This window comes from Prunus mume, linkage group LG7, assembly GCF_029339155.1.
Source record: "Prunus mume cultivar Tortuosa linkage group LG7, ASM2933915v1, whole genome shotgun sequence".
In the NCBI taxonomy this organism is placed as follows: Eukaryota; Viridiplantae; Streptophyta; class Magnoliopsida; order Rosales; family Rosaceae; genus Prunus; species Prunus mume.
This window is the reverse complement of record NC_142704.1, coordinates 15,296,045-15,319,793: the sequence shown is the minus strand read 5'-3', so window position 1 is coordinate 15,319,793 and position 23,749 is coordinate 15,296,045. Positions and strand designations below refer to the sequence as shown.

The following is a 23,749-nucleotide window of genomic DNA, read 5'->3' as shown; positions in this document are numbered from 1 at the left end:
CCTTGCTCTGTTCCTTTTTATCTTGACTTGGCTCGTGGTTTACGTTTGTAGTTTTTCTCTTTTCCTATTAAAAAAAAACATAAATAAAGAAAAAAAAGAAAACAGGTCCTCTTTGCTAAGTAATGTGTGACTCAAACACAAACTCACACGTGGTTTTTTTGCTTCCAGTAATGTCATACTAAAATGCATAGCTTGTCCTTCTAAATGATGCGTGCTTCTCGTTTTTTTGGGTTCTAAAATGCGTGCTTCTTTTACTTGGACGTCTAAACACGAAATGAATATGACGGAGGGTCAGTTTGTGATTGTTGTGATATGAAAATAATTTCTGTCAGATTTATTATGAAAGAAAATTAGTTTAGTGTTTTATAAGCTTTTTATTAAAAGTGTTTGTATAATAATCAGTTTATGAGTGTTTGGTAAATTTTGTATAATAGTGATATTAATGGCATATGTTGAAATTATTTTCCTATTCAAGTGTATAGTAAAAAGCAAAGCAATTTTATTTTCACTTTCACTTATATAAAACTTGTGTTTAATATATTTTCTAACTTTCACACTTAAAAATTATTAAAATCATAAAATAAAATAAATATTATGTCAAGTTTTTCTACCAAGACTTTTCCAATAGAAAATATAAGCAATAGTCTTATGGTTTATTACCTTCTCATTCTTCCTTGAAGATCGCTTCCTCTTGTAGTCTTCCAATGCGGGACTCTTGACATTGCCCCTAGTTGTGACTTGTGTTATTGCTTCTTTGACTAAGATGATGACCTCTCATAGCATGAAACGTGGCTGATCTTGCCTAACTAAATGCTCCGTTAGTCACGGTATCAACAAAAAGAATTCTTGCCAAATTTTTTCTTGATTTTCTTCGAAAACATAGATTCAAATGAAATCATGAAAACACAAAAAATGATAAGAAAAGGTTTTATTTCCATATTAAAACATGATAAAAGCATAAAACTTCCAATTGAAAACTAAAGAATTTACTAAAGACACCCAAAACTATAAAAACTCTTACCCTTAATCCTTCCTTCTTTGTTCCTTTTCTCTTTCAGAATTCTTCCTCTCCCTCTCTTTCTTTCTACTAGTAAAGTGAACTAAAAACATATATGAAAAATCCTTCTCTAACTTCAACTATTTAGGTGAAAAAGTGATTAAAATTTAACTAAAAACCCAAAATGGGGGTTGAAATTATGCACTATTTAAACATATAAACACACCCAAAACTCATCATTACACACACTCAAAACCCATTTTAAACACACCCAAAAAGTTGATTTGATTTTGGGTATGTTTCTATGTTTAAAAGTGCTTGGGTTTTTTTATAAATACATGTCTAGGATTGGGTTTATTTATAAATTTGTATAAAATTTATTACTAGCTCTTCCCCCTCCTCTTTATAGCTGGGATTAGTCAACCATATAGATTGCTTACAGAGCAATCTAAGTTCATCACCAACAGCCACCTCCTCCAATAGACTCTCCACCTCTTACCGAGCCCTTCCACCTCCTCCTTAAATCTTGCCACTATCACCTTATATAGCCTTCACTAATAAGCACCCTAGAGTGCTTACAAGGCATGAAGATATTTTTTGAAAGAAACAAAATAAGAGAGAATGAAGAAGACAAGAGGAAGAATGACATATTTGGCTGTAGGATTTTTTTTTTCGGTTGAGAAAAAGCTGCTGTATCTCAAGTTACATCTGAGACAAAACATTAGGCTCATTGTTTTAGGCTTAAAAGAAAATAAATGGGTTTGCTTAAACCTAAAGACTTGAGCTGAACTTAAAGGACCAAAATGTTTATTTATAGTATTCTCTTATCTGATGTCCAATTGAGTGGTGAAATGATATCGATAATAATCGTCCGGACGTCCGCATAAGAGAATATATATATATAAACATGTTTTTACAGCGCCTCCCAAACTTGATTTCGGCATAAACTGCGGTTCCTTTTGGTTGACATTTCTACAAGAAGTGGTGTGGCTGTGATACGGAAGCATGATCGGTCTTGGAGCAGTTATTGATGGGTGTTTTGTGCAGAGATACAATCACAGCCACACCTGTACATGTCGCTTACATTTCCGATCATTCTCGTTGAAATTTTGGAGGTTTCCCGGTGTCTACACTTGATTGGAGCAGTTGTTGACGGTTACACATTCTGTACATCAGTTCGGAGAAGTTATTTGCGGTTTGACGGTTACTACAACACCAGATAAGTTTGACTTGTTATCATTAACTGCCTCATAGCCACATCAGCCTGACTTGGGCCCATGGAGTATTTTATTTTTCTTCCTTACCTGATGGGTTGTGCTTTCGTTTAGCCCATGTGTTGTTTTTTTTTTTTAAGCTTTACTTTTATTTTCATGTATTCTTTTAAATGTAATTGCTTATCACCCAGGGTTTTGTTTTCATCCTTATTTTTGAGTTCTTTCAAATGTAATTTCTTTTTCTGATTTCATTTTGTTATTTTTTTCTAATTTTCTTTTTCACTTGTAGACTTCTGTTTTCAGTCGTTGAACTGTTGTTTGTGCTAAGTATTTAGGAAAAATAGAAGAGAGAAGAAATCTGTAACTAAGGAAGAGAAAACTTTGAGAATTCTAGAATGGTGGGAATCAAATCTGTTTTTCTCGTTACCACTATACACGTACAGTAGAGCCTTTATACTTAGGCTTTGCTTAATGGTTAAGCATCTGAGCTAACAACCCCTAACAACCTTCACGTGTTTAACATAACTAATTACAGACATGTGGCACACTGATTCTAATCATTAGCTAAACAGTTTGGTGTGGTCGATTAAAAAGGTTTCCAAGATTCCTCTTTTTTTTTCTCCCTCCTCTCGCATTTGGGTTTCGAATGATTTTGCTATCCTTTTTACTATGGAAGCACCTACGCCAAAACAAAAAACATTGCATACATGTTAATCATGTTGTCATATAAATTGTTCTGTGAATAAGGTGGTTTGTAGACGATGTTGCGAGTAGAGTGGTGGTGGCGAGGCGAGGGTTCCCGTGGGGAGACGGGCGGGATCCGCTGATTTCCATGTTCTTTCACAGCCAAACAGATCCACATTACCACAAGGAAGATGAGGCTTCTCTCTGAACCACCGCAATGCGAATCCCTTCGTAACCAACCGAAATCGTTCATCTTTCCAATGGCCAATGAGAATTCTGTAAAATCTCAACTGAAAGAAATAGATTTTGAGGGAGAGCAACATACCCATGATCCAGAAAATAGATTCCTTTGAAACTCCTTTGAAATTGCAACAAAAGCGTACTGCAGATTTTTCTTCCGAGAAGATTAAAATGTACTGTTATGGAAACATATAGAAAAAGAAAAATAGATGAAAATTTGGGGATTTTTGTTCGGTTAGAGTAACCGTAAAGAAACCTCCGGCAAACAAGTTCTTTAATCTTTAGAAGAAGAAAAGGTGCATGCTTTAAATAATAATCTTATCAAGACTGGCAAAATTTTCATCAACTCCAGCTTCGTCTCCGATGCCTTCATCGTCCTCCTCTGCTCGCTCGCCATTCTCTTCGCCAAATGAACATCTCGTAAGTCCAGATTCCCCATTTTGTTTTGTCTGCCCATGAAATGCGGGAAAGTGATTTCTTTCTGTTTTTGCTTTCTTTTTCTGGGTTTTGTGGAATTTGGGTTTCTAAGGTCTTGTCATTGGGTTGATGGATGAATTTGGAGTTTGGTTTTATCTGATAATGGTTCAGATTGAATGCAAATTTGTTGTTCTTTAATTGAGTTTGATTAAGAATCATTTTTGAGAAATTTGGGTTTCGTTTAGATTTTTGAATGGATGCATTGGAATTTTTATAAGGTTATAGGGCATTGAAGAAAAATTGGAGTTGCTACTATGATAGATGAACTGAAATTTGTGGTTCTTGAAATAAAATGCCTTTGTTTCAAATTGTAATTGTGTGAATGGTATCACTTGATATGCGGTTTCTGTGTCAAATTATGAATTTACAGATTTGATACCATTGTTGTGGTGAATGGAGATCTTTGTATTGAAGTATCTAGTTTTATTGTTCACTAGGGTGCCGGTCGATCCACTCCGGTGGCAGATTTCGTAGGACACTGCCAATAGGATTGTTGCCCTTTTAGCGAATATCATAGGAGCAGCTGAGTCTGTACTGAGGGTTGCAGCCATAGGACCTGACAAGAGGTTGTTTTTCAAGGTAATAATGCTTGATGATGATTGCAAGAAATGTTTATTTTGGTATCAAGCTTTTGCAATCTATATAATTCGGTGTCTATGGATGAAAATTTTCAATAGCTAACATCTATACGTATGCTGCTGGAAAATTTAAGTATTAAGGGGAGGTCCTAATACCTGTCTTAAGAATTATAAAATGGCCGAAGTCAGGACATATTTTGAACTTGGATATCGTCAAAATTTGGATTTTTTTTTATGGTATTGAGTTGCATATGCAAGTTGTTATGTGCGCACGTGTGTTTTCATGCTTGCAATTGTGTTTCTTACTGGGAAGACTTGGATGCCACTTGGGGGGCACTCCATAATGTACCTTCTCTTCTACTGCATAGTATTTTAGAAGAATAGAATGGAAGCTAAAACGTACTTGTAATAACAGTTCCCAAGCGAATAAAAAAATATATGTGTGTACCAGATCTGTGGCTTTGCTATAGTAGAAAATTAATGTTTTGCACTGAGCCCTCACTATATATTTCTAGCTATCTATTCTAACCATGAAACTTTTGTCCTGAGTAAAGGCATCTTGCGGTGGCTGGTCCCTTGGCTCACAGGCCATCATATGTTATTAAAGCAGTCTGCTTGAAGAACAAATCTTGGCTGTGCTAGGCTATCAAATTGATCTTCTTTTTCCTTTCCGTTGGGATGGTTGCAGATGTGGCTTAGCATTTTCGTGATAGCATGTTATCATGTAGAATAAAGTTATGCAAATTTGTCAATGATAATAAGTCATTCTTGCAGACAGCTCACCAGATAACTTCGAATTTAAATCTTCTCCAAGTGGTGTTTTGTCTTTACGAGCTTTCAGCTTTGGGACGGTTGGTGTCAGGTCTTACAGTTGCCTATGCTGGTATGTTTTTTGCCTAAATCTGTTACCTCTTCGTAGCTGCGATAATTTTCGTAGTTTGGCCATTTAAGATAAAAAGCAGGGTGACAACTTACATGGTGTTTTGTCCGATTCAGTAGCCACTGTCTGATTTGCAACTTGCTTTTGTTTTTTTTATATTTTTTATTGATACAAAGTCTTTTACTATTTGAATGCATTCGTGTAAAATTTTCTTTTTCCTTGAATCATTCTGCTTCTGAAACAGGATTATGCTTGTTTTGCCTTTATATCTTAGCCGAGAACAGTCCGTGCATGTTTGTCTCAATTTCTGAGGAGAACGAATGATCTAGCCCAGGAAGATGCTGCAGAGCAAGATACTCTGTTGTAGCTTATGTTTTCTGTAACCTCCATGTACAATGAATCTTTGTATATTTTTGTGCGGTTGTATTTCGGGCTACTCATAGTTTCTGTGTACATATTGTTAACCAGGAGATACAATGTTACGATGCAAATTGTCGAATAATTGACACCATTCCTGAATAAATGTTGGTAATTAGTTTTTGCTACAACTTCTAGGGCTTGCTGCAGAAAATAGTCATCAACAAAATGATGGTACAAAGCCATCGCTGAGAATCTATTACAAATATCCTTTGAGAGTTGACATTATTGATTAGAAGTATAACTTACTGATTTAATCTCAACTTCTAAACTACTAATCTTATATGAACCTAATGGATCAAATGCAATGATTGGTGAGATTATCTACATCAGTAAAACATAAGACCAACACACAATGGGAGAACCAAGAGAAAGAGATCAAAGTGGAACTGTTAGCTCTCTATTAACAATGAAACCTATACAACCGTGAGAAAAGAATATACATAATGTCAAGCCTTACAATCACAAACACTGAACAATGAAATATTACATCGAATTCATGAGAAGGCTTTCAAAAAAATTAAACTAAGCTGCACCCATTATAGCAAAAGCTGATGGCTTTTGGCACCCAGTGTTTGGGATCACAGGCCTTGAATCTCCAGGGTACATGATGGCCAAAGGAAGAATCTGTTGCTCCATCTCCTCTGTATTTTCAGAGCTCCAACTACCAAGTGGTATGAAACTACCATAATCAAGACCACAATTCGAAGAAGATGGCACTGAAGAAACTTCCTTTATTGGTTCAGCTTTAACCTGTGCAATCTCATCAACTTTAGTCACAAAGGGGTGGTCCAATAGCTTAGCTGCTGTAAGCCTCTGTGAAGGGTTCCTCGCAAAGCAATTCTTCAAGAAATCTCTAGCATCTTCTGATAACCCACCAGGAACCTTAGGAACTCCGGAAGCAATCAGAGGCTTTAGGTCATGAAGTTTCACGCCGGCTTTCGCATCCCATGGGTGCCTCCCAGTGAGCATCTTGAGCACAACACAGCCCAATGCCCAAATATCGGAAGGCTTCTCCTGAATGCTATCAAGCACAGTTTCAGGAGATAAGTACATTGCAGTGCCTCTACAAGAACGCTCACCCGCAGCCCTCTTTGCCAGTCCCAAGTCCCCAATTTTGGGCACAAAACCAGAACCAGAGGTCACAAGTAAGATGTTTTCAGGCTTCAAATCACAGTGCACAAAACCCCTTCCGTGAATGTACTGAATTCCTTTCAAAATCGACTCTGTATACTTCCTCACTTGTAATTCACAGAGCCCGGAGCCCCCAGATTGCTTTATCAAATCCCCTATTGTTCCTCCATCAGCATATTCCAAGAACACATTGTATACCAAATTATATCCAATCCCAGCCGTGAAATCTTCTCCATAACAGTCGATAACAAAAGGGCACCCACGAAACTCGCCAAGAAGTGACCTTTCGCTCACCAGCTCAAACGATTTAGCCATCAATGCCGATTTCACAGCCATGATCGCCGGAAAACCCTCGCTACCCAATTTGGGTTTTTTCACAGAGGCCAAATAAACCGACCCAAATCCGCCTTGGCCGAGAATCCGCCCTCGAACCCACTCACGCCCAGTAACTAAAAAACTCTTCTCTACAAACCATGTTTCCTCTTCCTTTAGGGTTTCTCTTTTCTGCTTCAATGAACCCATTGTTTTTCGTACTTTGCAGAAACAAAATTAAAGCTTTTAATTCTGGGTATGGGTCTCACAAAAGCGAAGAGATGGAGAAAACGATCGATCAAATGGAAATGGGAAAGCAGAGAAGTGGGTGATCAACGAAGACGACGATGTCGTTGATAAGGAAAACAGAGATCGAAGCGAACGTTTTAGGGTTCTCTCTGCTTAACTTTGACGCAGTGATTTAAGTTCGTTATTTCCTTTTCCTGGTGGTGTTGGGTTTCCATTATATAGAGAAAGCGTGTAAGCGTTCCAACGGTCATATTTTCTTTCGCGGCCTTTCACTTGCGTTCTAATTATTTAACAATATAATATGAAAAACAAAATGTTATTATTGTTTTATTTTGTGAAATCTAATAATTGACTGCTACGAATTTGAAATATCTACCCATTTTACCTATTAAATTTTCAATTTTTTTTTTAAATGTTACTCATAAATACTAAGGAACTTATGATAATATTAATTCTGCTTTACCAAGGCTAAATTTAACTTTATAGTTAAACTAATATAATTAAGTGGGTTAAATGTGAATCTACATTCTGTCGACGAAAATTCTCACCTTTGCTCAGAAAAATCCTCTCTAGCCGTACATTCCTTGAAGGGGGGGAGGAGGTCATTGTTCCTCCTACTCCCCTCTCCTCTCTCCCTCCCCTCATCTGTCTTCCTCCTTCTCCTCCTCTCCCTTACTTTTCCTTCTCTTCTCCTTTCATCTCCTTCCCACCCCACCTCCCCTCCCCTCCCCTCACCTTCCCACTTAATGGTCAATGGTGTAATAATTTACAATTTGAAAGGTTATTTTTGTCAAATCATAAAAAGTATTAGTCAAAACTGTTACACTTACATGTATCATACATACCACCAACATAAGTACATAGCGTAATTGACTAAAACATTGATTAAGTTTGGGCAACGAAATGCATTGCATGGCATAATGTTATCTTTTGACCTTGTTGATTTCATAATGCATTGCATTGCATAAGGGCATGGAATCTTTTGACGATCCACACTATCCTCTGGCCATGGACAATCACTAATAGATGAAGAAGAGTAGCACAACCAACGATTTTGAATACCCTTCTCTCTTCTTTTATTTAGAGGCAAACTCAATTTCTTTCCATTTGTGTTGCTTTTATGGACTTGGTCGTGGAATTCCTTTCTTTTTATTTTTTATTTTTATATATTTGTTTTTAGGAAAATCTTAGCCTTCATTTTTCATACATAATTAGCATCATCGCTAATAGAGATGGGCATCAGTATTGTTCCACCTCTATTAAAAAATAAGATTATGGTATAAAAAAAATATGTAGTTCTAACAATATTACTCTTGTTTTTATTTCGCTGTTCCCTGAAAATACTATCGGGCCCATTAGCGTGATGGCTCTCCACAAGGGGGCATTTGAGATGCCAGCGTTATCTCCACGTGTCAATTTTCCATAGACAGTTAGGATATTCCCACATCCTACCGCACCATGATAATACAAAATTCAACCATGTGCCACACCGTCAGATCTCTCTGACCCGAATCCAACGGTCCAAATTCCTTCGGACAACTACTATTTAAAAGCTGCGAAGCTCAAACCTGAACCGAAGTATGCCCAATGAAGACGACGAAGGCTTAATCTCCGTCCAATATCTCGTTCTGAACAAACCGGTTTTCGGCATTTCCTTACTTGTTTAACCAAATGGAGCTTCCTTTCACATCGTTTACAGCTCCTAATCCTCCAACGACGTCGTTGTGTGGCAAACTCGGCCTCTGCCATTTTCCGGCGACGAGAAAGAGGAGGACGGCGCTGTTCGACGGAGCTTCTAGGGTTTTGGTACCGGCGGTTAGGGGCTCGGGGGAGCAACGCAGCAGTGAAGGCATTGATGGAAGAGACGGAGAGAGTCGGGGAGGAGGGTTCACGAGCCCTGCCATGGAGGTCACCACATTTAATTCGAGCTTCGGCGAAGCTGAGTTCCCTGTTTGGGAAAAGATTGGTGCTGTTGTTAGACTTAGCTATGGAATAGGTAAGTGAGCTCTACCATAATTACCATAATTAACCTGGCTTGCTTCATAGTTAACGTAATTACTAATTTTTCTCACCCTGTGTGTTTTGGATAACGAATCCTTATCCTGTCGATTTCACCAATAAAAGATTTAATTTTGATACGCAATTTGATTTGATTTTTTTTTTTTTGTTACATGTTTTTATATAGAGAATTATTGAATTATGTATACTTCTTGTGATGAATTTTTATTGGGTTTCTTTCTGTGAACAGGTATATATGGTGCAATGGCTGTGGTAGGAAGATTTATATGCTCCGTCACGGGGATCGATAGCATGGGAGGTTTCCAAGTATCTTTAGATGCAATTGTACAAGGGCTTGGATATGCAGCCCCACCAATCATGGCCCTTCTCTTTATACTAGATGTAAGTTGATTGATTGATTGATTTTGAAATTTTGCGCAATCATACGGATTACGAATGATTTTTCATTATTTGGTAAAGAGAAAACTTAGAAAGATAAGATAGAAAAGAGAGAAGAGGATCAGTATTTCTCATTGGCAACTGAATAGAGCACAAAGGTCCACACCCAACATCAGTTCCTAGTAATTAACCCTTCATATGTTCATATGGACGCTGATGTACTTCACCCTTTTAAATTTTTTTTAAGACCTCTAGGATTGGATTGGCTTCTCTAATACCAAGTTAAGTTGTGTATTGCAAATGATTAGATTTATAGAGAAAGAAGAAGAGAATGGGAGATTTAAGGAATTGGTTTAAGGTTGTGTTTTTGTGACTAACGAAGGTGAAAATGGTTATAGGATGAAGTTGTAAAGTTATCGCCACATGCTCGTGCTATTAGAGATGTAGAGGATGAGGAGCTCCGCAGCTTCTTTTATGGAATGTCACCTTTGCAGGTTTACCAACTTTAATAATGTTATTGTAAAGCACTTTATGGTGTGCTGATTGGACAAAGCAAGAAACAAGTGACATGTTGCTCCTTCAATGTCGCAGTTTATACTAATTGTTGCCGCAAGCTCCGTGGGTGAGGAGCTTTTCTACAGGGCAGCTGTTCAGGTGTGGTATCCTTGAATATATTTAGCCTTTAGTATATGTTAAAAAATATCACTCAATTTAAATGTTGGGGTTACTAACTGTCATTGCAAATTATAATCTTCCCAATTTGTCAATATGAGTGGAAGAATCACTGTTGTAGGAGAAGTAAATCATTATGATTTTTTTCCCAATCATTTATGACTTTGTAGGGATCGTTGGCCGATATATTTCTTAGGGGCACAGATCTGGTCACAGATGCTCGAGGAATGGCGTCTCTGGTATTGCAGTTTTCTTGACTTTTCTTTACTATAATCAGCAGTAATGAACATTTTCTGACGACTGAATTCGCTCTATTTGTAGACTGGATTTTTCCCCCCATTTGTCCCTTTTGCTCAGGCATTTGCTGCGGTGATTACAGCTGCTCTTACAGGTTCTCTGTACTATGTAGCAGCCTCTCCAAAAGGTTGATTCTCTGAATGACATTTTAAGTAACTTCGGTGAAATTTGTTTGTGCAAGTTTAATGATCAGTTGCTAATTGTTCTTGCAGATCCTGATTATGTAGTTGCACCAGTTTTACCATCTCGCTCTGGTCGTGAAGAGATGAAAAAGCTGTTTGCAGGTTTAACTCGTTACTTGAGCATGGGTTTTTCAGTGCTTCCAGCTTGTTTCACATAATAAGCTAGTTAATGTTTGTGGAACCAAATTAGATGATTAGAACTTTCAACAGATCGTTGGTATTTGCAATTATGGGGATCATTCCATTTTATACAGTTAATTCATGCTTATATTTCAATGTGATATCTACAAAAGTTACAAGTTCTCCACAACGAAGTGCCTCGAAAACTGTCTTTACTACAATAGTTATACTCCATCTGATTCCAAGAAGATGGAGAAAACAAAATAATGTCTCTAAATCTTCTAACTGTAGCATGTATATCTGAATTATAATTTCACCATTTTTTTTCTGTGGTTGTTCTGCAGCTTGGTATCAGAGGAGGCAAATGAAGAAGATCTACTCTCCCCTGCTTGAAGGACATCTGGCCCTATATCTTGGTTTTGAGTGGATGCAGGTAGTTGTGTTTCTTGGTTGTAAATTTGTTGTTCATTGAGTACCTACTATACACGGAAGAGGATGAAACTCAATAATCGAATTTCCTTATGTTTTATGAAAAATTTGGCAGACAAATAATATTCTTGCGCCCATGATCACACATGGCATATACTCTGCTGTGATATTGGGTCATGGCCTCTTGAAGATACATGATCATCGGAGAAGACTACGCCAGAGAATCGAACACCTTAAAGTAGATGGCAAAAAGTAAAACAAGTTATGGAGCTTCACACTGCGGGGGGGACTTATCCCAACTTGGGGGAAAATTTGTAAATTACTTAGAAGAGCAAACATTCCCAATACTGTATACTAATATAAAGTTGAAAACTAGGAAGTCTGTAAATGTTGTAATATCAATGCAATTTGTAGATGGAGAGTTTTTGTAAACATATTTGTGATAAAAATGTTTGTTTCTTGAACGTACGTCCTGTCATTAACTTCTTTTTAATATTCTGGTTGTGGTTTGTTTGGCAACTTAAACATGGAACTTATCAATAATATACTATCGCTAATTTTCAAAAAAGAAAAAAATAAAAAAAGAAGGAACTTATTAAATGACGAGCGAGAAAAATCGTGGAAATTGGGGAGATGCTCGAGTTTAATTTCCGCCAAAAGAGTTGTCATTTTGCAAATTCAATTGTGCATAAATTCGTTTTCACTATAATTTCTGTCATTTACAAAATTTGATATATATAAATCCAAATATTGAAATGATTAATTGCTAGAAATTTAAACGGTGGAGATTTAAATTTTGTCATTTAAGAATTCTATGCAATTTTCAATTCCTTCATCCAAATGGACATGAAAGAACGGAAAGAGAATCTCCAAACCTCATTTAAATGGGAAGATGATGATGTGATATAGAAAGATGACAATTTCACTAATAAACTCATTTTAGAATGACATAATATACAAAAGCCCTTATAAAGCCTATTTGGAGTGAAAAATCCAAAACTGGTTAGTTGTTATTTGGGAGTTTCACTAAAACACCCAAAATGGGGGTTGAAATTATAAAAAAACCCAAGCACTATTTAAACATATAAACACACCCAAAACCCATCATTACACACACTCAAAACCCATTTATAAACACACCCAAAAAGTTGACTTTGGGGTTGATTTTGGGTGTGTTTCTATGTTTAAATAGTGCTTGGGTTTTTTTTATAAATACATGTCTAGGATTGAGTTTATTTATAAATTTGTATTGTTAGTTTCTATATTTTAGTATAAATGTCATGTTAAAGCGGGTAGAAAGAATGTGGATGAAATACCAAATTTGTCCCTTAGAGATGGTGAAAAGAGTATGAATGGACATTTAGAAGGCAAGGAGAGGCGTTTCCTTTTCCGTTTTGGTTTCTTTGCGGACACGCTAGATGGATAGCTTACATATTTCTAATATAGTTCGGAGCTTAAACAGAGAGAAGAGACGATAAGAAAAAGTGCAGAGAGAGAGAGAGAGAGAGAGAGAGAGAGAGAGTGATGTTTCGGACATTTTCGACGCCAATGCCGGAGAGGGTTTGGGCCAGCCAACTCCCGATTCCTCGGAGAAGGTCAACATGTCCCCAGTCTCCCTTCTCAAAATGGTCAATCACGGTAGGCTCCCCAACTTTCTGGTTTAGGCTTTTTACATTGTTTTCTTAGCTGCTTACATTCGGTTTATCCATGGGTTGGACTTCAAAACCATAACTAAGTTATTGTTGCCTTTATGAAATGAATCTTATCCAAATTATGCCTTACTTACAGATCCTAACTAGGGTTTCTGGGAGGATTTTGAGTTGCCCTGATTCTGATGATTGGATTGGACCCTCTTTTTTATTTTTCTGTTGTTGTTTTTCTTTTCATGCCAATGCAATTTAGTTTTTGTTCACAACTCAGTACTCATTCTAGCAATTTTGATCATTAATAGGGAGAGCCGGGGTTCCTTTGGAGGTCATGGGCTTGTTGCTCGGAAGCTTCCCTGACAAATACACAACTCATGTTGTGGACGTCGTTGCGATGCCGCAGCGTGGTACTGGTGTCAGTGTCGAGGCCATAGATCATGTCTTCCAGACTGATATGCTCGATATGCTTAAGCAAACTCAACGGTCGCTACTCCTCTTCTTTCACTTTGATTAAACCAACTAAATTTGTAGCTGTTAGGGTAGTTGTGTACTCGATTGCATCTCTTTAAAACCTAAATTTATAATTCATCATACATTATTCCTTATGGTATTCACATTAGCTTGCCCTGATATTAATATGTGACTCCTACTAGCGTCCCTTGCATAATTCACATTCAATTGAAAGATGATAAAATTACATTCAATACTTTCATTTTATTTTTAGTGTCATACTTTCCTCTCCATGTTACCCATCTGTGTTCTTATAATGTTAATGTATGATGCACACCTTTATTCCTACTATCCTAACAGATGATACTTGTACATGATCTTTTTATTTTTGTCATGCTTTAGTCTCCATGTTGCTCTGTCTTGTTCTTGTCGTAATTTATCTTCTTCTGACTGAAATTGCAGACATGAGATGGTCGTAGGCTGGTACCATTCGCATCCTGGATTTGGCTGTTGGTTATCTGGCGTGGACATGACTACGCAACAGGTTGTGCTTTTTTTTTAATCAAAAAATTCCAATTTTCCTGCTTCTCATGTAGCACAAGTTTACTCTTTGTTACAAAAGAAATCTCTGTATTGTATAAATTTCTAGCTATGCATTGACTGTTCATTACCAGCTTCTCTCTATTCTATATGTCGTTTTTATTTTTGTCTCTATTCTAGCTATGCATGGACTGTACATTACCAGCTTCTGACGGCTTTGTTAAAAAATCGTTGCTGCTTTTAGAACTCTTTTCCCTTGACATCTTGTCCATGTTGCTTGATCACCTCAGCCTACTCTACTCTCGTTCTTTTCTTGTGTGTCCCCCAAATGTGGCAACAACCTCTAGACCCAAATTTCACTAGGTCCTATTCCAAATTTTTACCTTTCAAGGGAGTATAGTTACCCCATTGATGTGCAAAATTCCATGTTGGTTGATTTACATGACATCTATTTGTGTGTACGCTCTTTTGTTCCTCTGCCTATCACCCAAGATTGGGTCTCTTTTGTTCCTCTGCCTATCACCCAAGATTGGGTCTTCTGTAGGGAAGCATATTTTGACTTTTCTCAATTTGTTTATGTTCTACTTCTGTTGATGATACCCTTGACTGGGATTTTATTTTTATTTTTTATGCATCATTGGTTAGCATACTGGGAAAACTGTGTTATGTTCTTATACCGGTAATCTTTTGCAGGGATTTGAAGCCTTAAATTGACGTGCTGTGGCTGTGGTGGTGGGAGTGTAAAGGGTAAGGTGGTTATCGATGCTTTCCGCCTTATTAACCCAAATACTGTGATGCTTGGCCAAGAGCCACGGCAGACCACATCCAATCTTGGCCAGCTTAACAAACCATCCTGTCAAGTGAGTTTCTCAACAAGTAAATTTTAAAATTTTTTCTTTGCAATTAAATTTTTTGGCCTCTTATGTAATTTCCTTCTTCAGGCATTGATCCATGGGTTAAACCGGAATTATTACTCCCTAGCAGTAAATTTCAGGATGAATGGACTTGAGGAGAAAATGTTGCTTAACCTTCATAAGAAGAAATGGACTGATGGGCTGACGATGAGGCAATTTGATGCTCATTCAAAAACAAACCAGGAGACTCTTCAGGTAAGACAAGGTTTCATGAAGCCCCCGTTATGGTTATTCTTGTTTAGTTCGGCATGTATAGCTGAAGGAAATATTAGTTACATTTTTCAATATAGAAGCATGTTTCCCCTTTGGCTTCGCGTATGCTTCACTTTCTTTCTGGATCATTAGGAGGTTATCGCTGGTTATGGTTAAGTGTGGAGGTTAACAGGGGGCAGAGTTCTAAGCAATTTAATTCTAGGCCAGCGTAGACCTGAAATTTCGTCGTAACGGATTTCTTGCGCTAAACTGCTCATAGGAAAAATTATGCTATTTTGAAACCTTGAAATCTGATTTTGATTGATAGGCAGGTCTCAATGTTCTATCACTGTCCATAAACTCTAATGATTTTAGTTTTATAAAAACTGCTTAAGCTTCATCTCGATGTTGTTTACCTGGTTAAAAATTTGACCAAATGAAAACTGAATTTATCTAAAGGAAGGAAAAATAGGTTAATGTGTTGAAACCAAACTAAATTTATCTAAAGGAAGGAAAAATGAGGTTATATGCTGCCATTTAACAATGGGACTGTTGGAAAATTTCCAGCATGTTTTAGAATGTGAGCAGATTTTGATTCATGTGTCATTTAGTGCTGAAGTCTTGATACCTTTTCATTTGGCTTTTGTAGGAGATGTCCAACTTAGCTATTAAGTACAATAATGCATTGCTTGAGGATGGCGATGCACAGCCGGAGAAGCTTGCAATTGCAAATGTGGGAAGGGCAGATGCCAAGAAACACCTGGAAGAACATGTCTACAACATGATGTCCTCAAACATAGCCCAGACCTTGGGAACTGTACTCGACACAGTTGCGTTCTAGAGCTCAGTGGAGGTCATGGATATCTAATGTCTGGATGTATGCAGATGTTGGCTTACATATGTTACCCAATTAACAGTAGTTGGTAATTAAACAGTGGAAGAGTTTGTTAGTGTGTGGATGCAATTAAACAGTGAAATTGAAAATTGATGCAAAGCTGAAAATTAACTTGTTTGGCTACTCAATTTAGTTAATGGGATTTCATTTCATTGTTCTTTTCTTAGTATCGTTAATATCTCTAATGGATTCATGATTATTAAACAAAATTGGACCATGCCATAAACTTACAATCTAATTCTTTCCTAGGAAGTAGGATAAAATGAAATAAAAATTGCATGTAATGTAACCCATCAAGTCTAGGAACTTTCAGAGCTTCAATTTGGTTATATTAAAATTGACATCTCATATGGGTGCATATGGTATCTGATGAACGGATCCAGAGCCTCTGCATTTAGCTATCATGCATTTTAATGCATTTCATCAAATTTGGTACACTTCATAACTTGTATTTAAGCTTCGTTAGTCTTAAGCTATTGTCAAATAAGTCTTTCAATTGAAAGACAAAGGAGCATGAAATTAAAAGTTGATTGTTTTTTGAGTGGTTTGAATACAACCTGAGCATACTATTTTTTAAGAAATAAGAATGAAGGTATTTATACATTTACGTAATTAGGACTTGAAGGTTTCTTACCTTGTAAGGTATTAAGTGATTGACGGGGAGGATTAATGAAGTTTAGCATGTTCATAGGTAGGACTTTCTTAACTGCATGCAATACTTAAGAAAGAATCAAGAACTACTACAAATGGTAGCCTAAAGAGCTGAAGCTAATCAATACATAAGATTTGGCCTGGAGTGTTATTTACCTTTGTATTGTCCATCCTCAGATTCAAAACCGAACTAATAGGAACGGGTTCAATTCTTGTTGTGTTACACTGCTAGCGAGTCATTCTATAGTGAGGGCCTTAAGGCCCTTGCCAACGAGGTCTAGTCCAATAGAAAAGGACATTGACTTGCAGACTAAAGGTCTCAAGTTAGAATCCCCACGACATCATAGTTGTGTGTGTCTATGAGAAATTCCAATATTGGAGGAGGAAAAATCGAACCTATGATCTCAGGTATAGGACTAAATGCTCTTAACTACTTGAAATCTCATGACCCATTTCGATAATGAGGCCAAACTTGAAGGGGGTGAGATATCGTTAATTCTTTTGTATATGCATCTTGCCTTGCTAGATTTGTTGTAAAATAAATAATTAAAAGCCAATGCTAGCTATGCTCTTGCTGCTACTTGTCTTGTGCGGCTAGCCATTCAATAAATTAGGAGGATATTAATATCCACTCTTTTGCTTTGCATGATTTATGTCATTCCTCACTCTCTTTGGATTAACCAAATTTCTTTTCAAACATGATTATTTCATTTTATACTTGGTGGTTGATTTTTTTTTTCTTTTCACCATTGGATACCATTGGATACATCCAAAGATAACAACTACACATGATGTAATTGATTTTTTTTCCCCTGAAATAATTTAATTAGTTAGTTGTTTGAGCCTAGTTGAAATCTGACGGGTCCAAGCCCAAGATCCGATAAATGGATCACCATTTGGCCAAATCATGTTTGAGTGGCCCTAATCAATGGTGATGGCTAGAAGCCCAAAATAAGTGTAGCCAAATTCCTAAATGCAACCGAATGCCTAACAACGACCCAAGGCTTCAAACAAGAGTCATTCTATGATGAGGGTGTCATATATGAACAATAGATGTGGACTTCATATTAGCCACATGATTCATCTAAATAGTAACTTCACTTAAATTTAATGAAATTATCCAGATGAAGGGTCCATATATGACACCATCACTACAAAATTTCGCCTTCAAACATATATGAAAATAGGGATAACAACCATAAACACTTCACATGTACACCATAAACACTTCACATGTACTCAGCTCAACGAAAAAACATAAGCCCTTCGCGTAACCAGAGTTAAAAATTAACATTTTGCTTAGCTATGACTATTGGAAATTCTGAACAATACCTATCAGCCATGGTTCGGTAGGTATCATTTACAATTTCTCATTATTCTCAATCTTCTACTTTCTTCTCACTTCCCTTTATTTTCCCCTCGATTCTCATTCTTCTAGTCAAGACTCGAGGCGTGGTGCAGACTCATTTTTGGTGTGATTTGGTAGTATCATTGCAACTTGTTATTCTCAGTCTTCTAGTTTTCTTCTTTTCTCTTTGCTATTTCTCAGTCCTCTAGTTGAGAGATAATGCTGACAAACACCTGGTAGCCTTGGCGCATATCGGAAAAAAGGCAGTACTCATTCTTGGCATGGTATGTGGCCATCAAGCCTGTACATGCATGCAAAACGGCAAAGAATCAGAACATCATCAACTAAGATATAATAACCTACGAACTCCCAGAAACAACTGCTATGCATATCATGAGTAGTATTCTCCTCTACTTTGAAAGGTTGTGTGGAGAATACCCTTTTATAAGACTAATCAGCTCACCTTCACGTCAGTTTTACCACTTAACCAGTCATACAAATTAAGTTCCTTCTTTTTGAGCCTAGCTTCCCTTATCTTCACATCCTCTCACAATTGACAGCTACTAGGCCCAGAACTCATCTCACTTGTAATTCAAAGCTTCATATCCACAAGTATATTTTTATACCATCATCTTAAACTAATTACCATCACACCATGCACAAATAGTATGCTTATCATGAGAAGTATTGTCCTTTACTTCGAAAGGTTGTGTGCCCTTTAAACAAGACTAACCAGGTGAGCTTCATATCTGATTACCACTTACGCAGTATAAACAGTCATACAAATTAGGTTTCCTCTTTCTGAGCTCAGTTTCCCTAATGCTCTCATCCTCTCACAATTGACAGCCAATAGGCTCAAGAACTCATCTCACTTATAATTCAAAGCTTCATACGCACAAAGTCTATTTTCTTAAACTAATTACCATCACAACATACACTAAGTAATACAACCTTTGATGCCATCATAGCATTATGGTTGTTTCTAAGTTCTGAAGTATCTATAACTTTTGTGAACTAAATCCAAAACGCCAAAAGAAATAGTATCATTACCGTAGCCAGACGTTTGAACATCAAATCCTTCATCCTAGCACACAATAAAATGATATAGTTAAGGAAAAATACAAGAGAAAGAAAAGGAAAAAACATAGCCTTGGAAGCAAGATTTTTTATTTATTTTTAATTGTACCTGCAGTTCTCGAATGAGAGGCAAACTTCCAGTAATTGAGTAAGGCTTTACATGCCCAACAACCTCTTCAGTAGCTTTACATAATACATGAAAGCCACGGGAGTTGAGATCACAAGCAACTCCAGACGACGTCTCATCAAAACTTAATGTGAGGCTGTAGAGAAAAAGAAAAGTAAAACTACTTTTTTTATTTTAATAATTAGCATGCCCTAAAAGTAAGTTTGTTTGTTTAGGAAATTGACATATCTGATGGTAGCTATTTAAAATGCAGAGAAAACAAAGGATCATCTAAGGGTAAGAGAGATTGTGAAAGCAGAGGGAAAGGTTTATGGCATGCATTTGACTAATGTTAAAATTAAGAAAGCTCACATGATTGAGTAATTACATGTTAACTAAATGAATATCTTATAAGAATTACACGAGAGAGAGAGAGAGAGAGAGAGAGAGAGAGAGAGAGAGAGAGAGAGAGAGAGAGCACCTTCCCCTTAAGTTTTCATCTGGTAGGACATACTTTGACACCGGACCTCGTGAGTCAAGCTTTCCAATGTTTTCATTAATGTCATCCACATATTCTTGAAGCTTTTCCATCACATCCTTAACACTGTAGCAGGTTAATAGTGTTTCCCAAGTTAAAAATGGAGCCCATATGAAATTTTTACAATGAAACTATACGAGACGGAACTTAGCCAAACAAAGCAGGTTGCTTACTTGTAGAAGGGAGTTAACCTGCACCAAAAAAGAAAAAGAAAAAAAAAAGGAATTAAGAGCAACTCCTAGAAAAGAAAAAGATTAAAGACAAATCCTCTGGAGATGTCATTTCTCTTACGACCAAGAAAAGAAAAGAGATATCATTTTACCATAAAGGCCTCAAACAAAAGTCATCGAGAAGATTATACACCTGACATCTCCTGAAATTGTGCACTCTGCTGGAATTTGATTTATTCCGCCCCCAGGATCTGCAACCGGAAAAAGGTCAATGTAATGTACAAGCATTTTCCCAACATTTTTACCATAAGATTGAAACGTTAAAACTTACAACTCCATTGAGTTGGTTTCATGGTTGACGGTGTTGCAAATCCGTAGACCTCTTCCTTAGGATGGGGAGGAAAGTCTCTATAGAACCGCGACTGGATCTCTTTCAGTGCTTCCATAGCTAGCTCCAAAGGGTTTATAGCCTGCAGATATTCAACATCAGCCTCAAGAGATAAATAAGTAGAAACAGGATGTAATTTCTGCTTTGATTCTTAACTTATTGTAAAAATGCTCAATTGTCCAAGTAGATACAAGTTCAGGCTCTGATTCACTTGCTCCTAACAAGTTTTTATCCTAACGAAATATAGGAGCCATTTGTAGGTCAAAGATTTGAACCAAGATAACTTTTTACCTTCTTTGGAAGTAATAAAAAAAATCATTTTAAACCATTTTAAAGCAATGATATTCATAAAAAGCCCATATAAAATCAACACTTCCCTATCCATAATAGTTTGGGCACAACTACTGAAACCCTATATTGCACTTTATTGAAGGCATTTTCTATTATATGGAAACCATCATGCCTTCTCTTATTATTACCTGAGCCCTAAGTTGTTAAGCGTTCTTGCTCCTCCTAGGGTCAACAAAAAAATAACATCACTGTTTGGTATTCTGCTGACCGAGACCCCCACACACAGCTCCAGTCATAGGATTTGCAGCATAAGAGATAGAAGTATCTTATATTGTTTTATGTTTTATCGAGGAAATTTTTATCACGCCTTCTCTTAATAACTCAGCCACATCCATCTAAGTAGCACCTTCAACTTTTACCAGTCAAGTTTGTCTCAACCTGTAACATTTTTCTTTGCTAACCAACTTAATACCTCAGCCACTCCAGAAGTCCCCATTTCTATTCCCAGTTATTAAAAAGAATACAGGCTTTTTCCTCACCCTCTCATATCTGGGGTAGAGATAAAAAAATATAACTACAAAACCAGTCTAACTAATTTCCATAATGTCATTGCAAAAGATGTACCTGACAATCTCCTGAAAAGAAACTGTACACTGACAAGTCAATGAATTACACAACATAGTGGTATACCTTGTGTGCTAAACCACTGTGGAAAAGCTTGCCAGTCACATGAAGCTTCCAAGGTATCATACCACCAGTACCAACGCAAGGTTGTTTATCTGCCGTGTCAATCCAAAACCTGAGTTGAACCCCAAAAGTCATAATCATAAACATGAATCAGAGAGATGTTTCTTAGTTTTCCTTCAGTTTTACAAGAAATGCATATTACTTACAGAGGTCCTTCCCTTAGCTTACTGAGTAGCCCATCCTTCACGAGTGCATCCACACCAACACCTGAAATGGCAGAATTTTCTTCATTTGCTATAAAGACTGCAACCACAGTGGACTTCAATTTTGGCCTTGTCTCTGCGAGCCGTCTCATGAGCTCAGCTACAAGTGCAACATGGCCCAAGCAATCAGTGGTTCCACGGCCACGAAGCTTATCACCATCAACGCTCAATGAGAATGGATCAAACTCCTGCAAATACAAGAATCATATTTGATGCAAAATGAATCATCACTACCTAACAAAATTGAGAAAATAAAATAATGATGATCATTTTAACTACATCCCAGTAGTGATCCATTATTTGTACACAATGCAAACGACAAAAGCAAGCTCCTGTAATGAAAGACTAAACTATCATTGCATATGGAACATTCAAAGAGCTTCAGAGCCCTAAGCTGTGAAGAGAAGAAAAAAAAAATTAATAGGCCACAGTTACGACATTTTATGGTTGTCTTGAACTAAAGCTTACTGTCAAATTATGCAAACTGAAAGACCAAACAAGAACACAATAGAAAACAAAACATTTATCAAAGAAAATCATCGAAAACTCTGGTTAAACTTCACAATTGATTTTAGATGCATCATGGTGAACTAAAAATATATCAAACTTCTGATTCCAATTGAAATAAACACTAGATAAGGAGTTGGTAAGATATGGAGGAAGGATAAGCTAGCCGAAACCAAACCATAGTTATCAATGATTTGAAAAAGGCAAGGCCACACAGAAAAAATGAGAACTTCTGAATTTAATTTAGGCCAGAGACGAATAAAGGGCAGTTCAAAACCAATGAATTTTGTCAAAAATCGTGAGTTCTTTTAGCCAATCGAGTTCAACCTTGAATTGGACGCATAAAATCCCAGATAGAATCAGAGAAACATAAATATTTATCTCCAAAGGGGAAACGCTAACCTGAAAAATATCAGGAGCATAATTAAATAAAAAATAAACATTCAGAAAATACTGATGTGAATAGATAGCCTCGAAACCACTGATGCCATAACCACACGAACCCAGATTAGTTTACACACAACTCGAAACAAGTAATAATCAAACTGAGGCTCCAGCTAATTCAGACAAACCCCATAACAGAAATGCCAAAAGAATCAGCATACAGGCACAATCAACAAAAACACAAATTGAATTGAACAGCTATTTATATGTTGAAGATAGACTGCCAAACTCTAATGTTCTTGAACGAATACAAGCCAACCCAAGATAACAAGAACAGAGCAAAAGCCAAAGATTAGATATAAGTAACAAACCCAGTCATTAGGATTTGCAGTGACCACGTCCATGTGACACCCCACAAAGGACAAGATCTTCCCAGGCACAGTTCCTGGGTATTCTACAATAACGTTTCCTCTGCCAGGAAAGTAGGTTACATGGTTGATCACCAAGGGTCCACCGCCTGTGGTGGTGCTAAGGGGCAGGAGGGAATCAAGCACGTGCTTGACCGCTCGGTCCTCCTGAGGGATCAATTCAGGTGGGTTGTTTTGGAGGTACTTGGACTCCCCAATAAGTTTGGAGAGAAGGGATATGAAGGAGTCCTTGTTGAGGTCACCTAGTATTTTCTTGAGGTCGGTTGAGGAAGCCATGGCTGTGAAATGAGAATTTTTTTTCTTTTGCGGGTTTTGGCTTTCGAAGTCGACCGGTATAAAGAGGGAGAGAGAGAGAGAAACAGTAGCAGGGTGGAGTGTGGCTGACGACTTGGAACACGACAGTGGGAATTGCAAAAGGCAGAATTACAACTTTGCAAAAGGCAGAATCATAAGAAAATGTTAAATTTTGATCCCTACTTTACCCTATGCCTAAATGAAGAAATTGAAAATTACATAAAATTTTAAAATGGCTGAATTTTGATTTCTATAATTTTAATTTATTGCAATTGAAGATTTCAGTGTTTGGATTTATAGTTATACATGTCTAATTTTGTAAATAATTTTGTAAATGACATTATGGAAATTGTGAAATGATGCCTATTTTGATATAAATTAAACTCAGGAATATGATGCTCCAATTTCCACCATTTTTTCCATGTATCATTTAGTAAATTATGCGCTTAACTTACCAAACAAAGGAATTGTCAATTTCTTCTCTTAAATTCCTGACTTTTACAGTGGGTTTGGATGATGAAATTTCAAAGTACAAGGGATTTCATAAATGATGGAATTTAAAATGATAGAAATTAATATTATAGAATTTGTAAAGTTTCTTGTTTGGGTGACTGATTTAAAACACGAAATTTAACCTTTATTTGTAAAGTTATTTTTTTAAAAACTCAATATCTCTTGGGATTTTAGAAATGACGACTTTT

At 36.9% G+C, this 23,749-nt stretch overlaps 3 protein-coding genes, 1 long non-coding RNA gene and 1 pseudogene across 7 annotated transcripts; 3 read left to right on the top strand and 2 right to left on the bottom strand.

Annotated features, from left to right (window-relative positions):
* The first annotated feature begins 2,166 nt into the window (after window positions 1–2,166).
* On the top strand, window positions 2,167–5,618 carry LOC103336912 (uncharacterized). 2 transcript variants are annotated; one of them, XR_016128447.1, is made up of 4 exons: window positions 2,167–3,555; window positions 4,050–4,191; window positions 4,745–5,073; window positions 5,315–5,618. It is a non-coding gene; the product is annotated as an uncharacterized LOC103336912 (long non-coding RNA). The 2 variants fall into 2 exon arrangements; XR_001678212.2 differs by having other exon boundaries at window positions 2,477–3,555; window positions 4,965–5,073.
* Window positions 5,619–5,861: 243 nt separating this feature from the next.
* Window positions 5,862–7,353, bottom strand: LOC103336979 (mitogen-activated protein kinase kinase kinase 20-like). Its single transcript, XM_008240108.2, has one exon. It carries the CDS (start codon window positions 7,141–7,143, stop codon window positions 6,013–6,015), a length of 1,131 nt encoding a protein of 376 aa, XP_008238330.1. The 5' UTR covers window positions 7,144–7,353; the 3' UTR covers window positions 5,862–6,012.
* Window positions 7,354–8,744: 1,391 nt separating this feature from the next.
* Window positions 8,745–11,743, top strand: LOC103336911 (uncharacterized). Of its 2 annotated transcripts, XM_008240047.3 has the most exons (9): window positions 8,745–9,178; window positions 9,431–9,582; window positions 9,978–10,073; window positions 10,171–10,233; window positions 10,422–10,490; window positions 10,573–10,675; window positions 10,761–10,832; window positions 11,195–11,283; window positions 11,395–11,743. In XM_008240047.3, the coding sequence occupies exons 1-9, from the start codon at window positions 8,854–8,856 to the stop codon at window positions 11,533–11,535; spliced, it is 1,110 nt and encodes a 369-aa protein (XP_008238269.1). In that variant the 5' UTR covers window positions 8,745–8,853; the 3' UTR covers window positions 11,536–11,743. The 2 variants fall into 2 exon arrangements, with proteins under 2 accessions (XP_008238269.1, XP_088897588.1); XM_089041462.1 differs by lacking the exon at window positions 9,978–10,073 and having other exon boundaries at window positions 8,752–9,178.
* Window positions 11,744–12,769: 1,026 nt separating this feature from the next.
* Window positions 12,770–16,082, top strand: LOC103336978 (26S proteasome non-ATPase regulatory subunit 14 homolog; annotated as a pseudogene). The gene is made up of 6 exons (XR_016128456.1): window positions 12,770–12,917; window positions 13,231–13,408; window positions 13,838–13,919; window positions 14,609–14,775; window positions 14,857–15,024; window positions 15,671–16,082. The product of XR_016128456.1 is annotated as a 26S proteasome non-ATPase regulatory subunit 14 homolog (transcript).
* A 1,699-nt stretch (window positions 16,083–17,781) lies between these two features.
* LOC103336910 (Peptidase M20/M25/M40 family protein) lies at window positions 17,782–23,174 on the bottom strand. Its single transcript, XM_008240046.3, has 10 exons — window positions 22,698–23,174; window positions 21,379–21,623; window positions 21,176–21,284; window positions 20,138–20,276; window positions 20,000–20,057; window positions 19,810–19,827; window positions 19,580–19,702; window positions 19,102–19,255; window positions 18,966–18,999; window positions 17,782–18,216 (listed from the first exon to the last, which is right to left on the bottom strand). Exons 1-10 carry the CDS (start codon window positions 23,028–23,030, stop codon window positions 18,113–18,115), a joined length of 1,317 nt encoding a protein of 438 aa, XP_008238268.2. The 5' UTR covers window positions 23,031–23,174; the 3' UTR covers window positions 17,782–18,112.
* Between the last annotated feature and the right edge of the window lie 575 nt (window positions 23,175–23,749).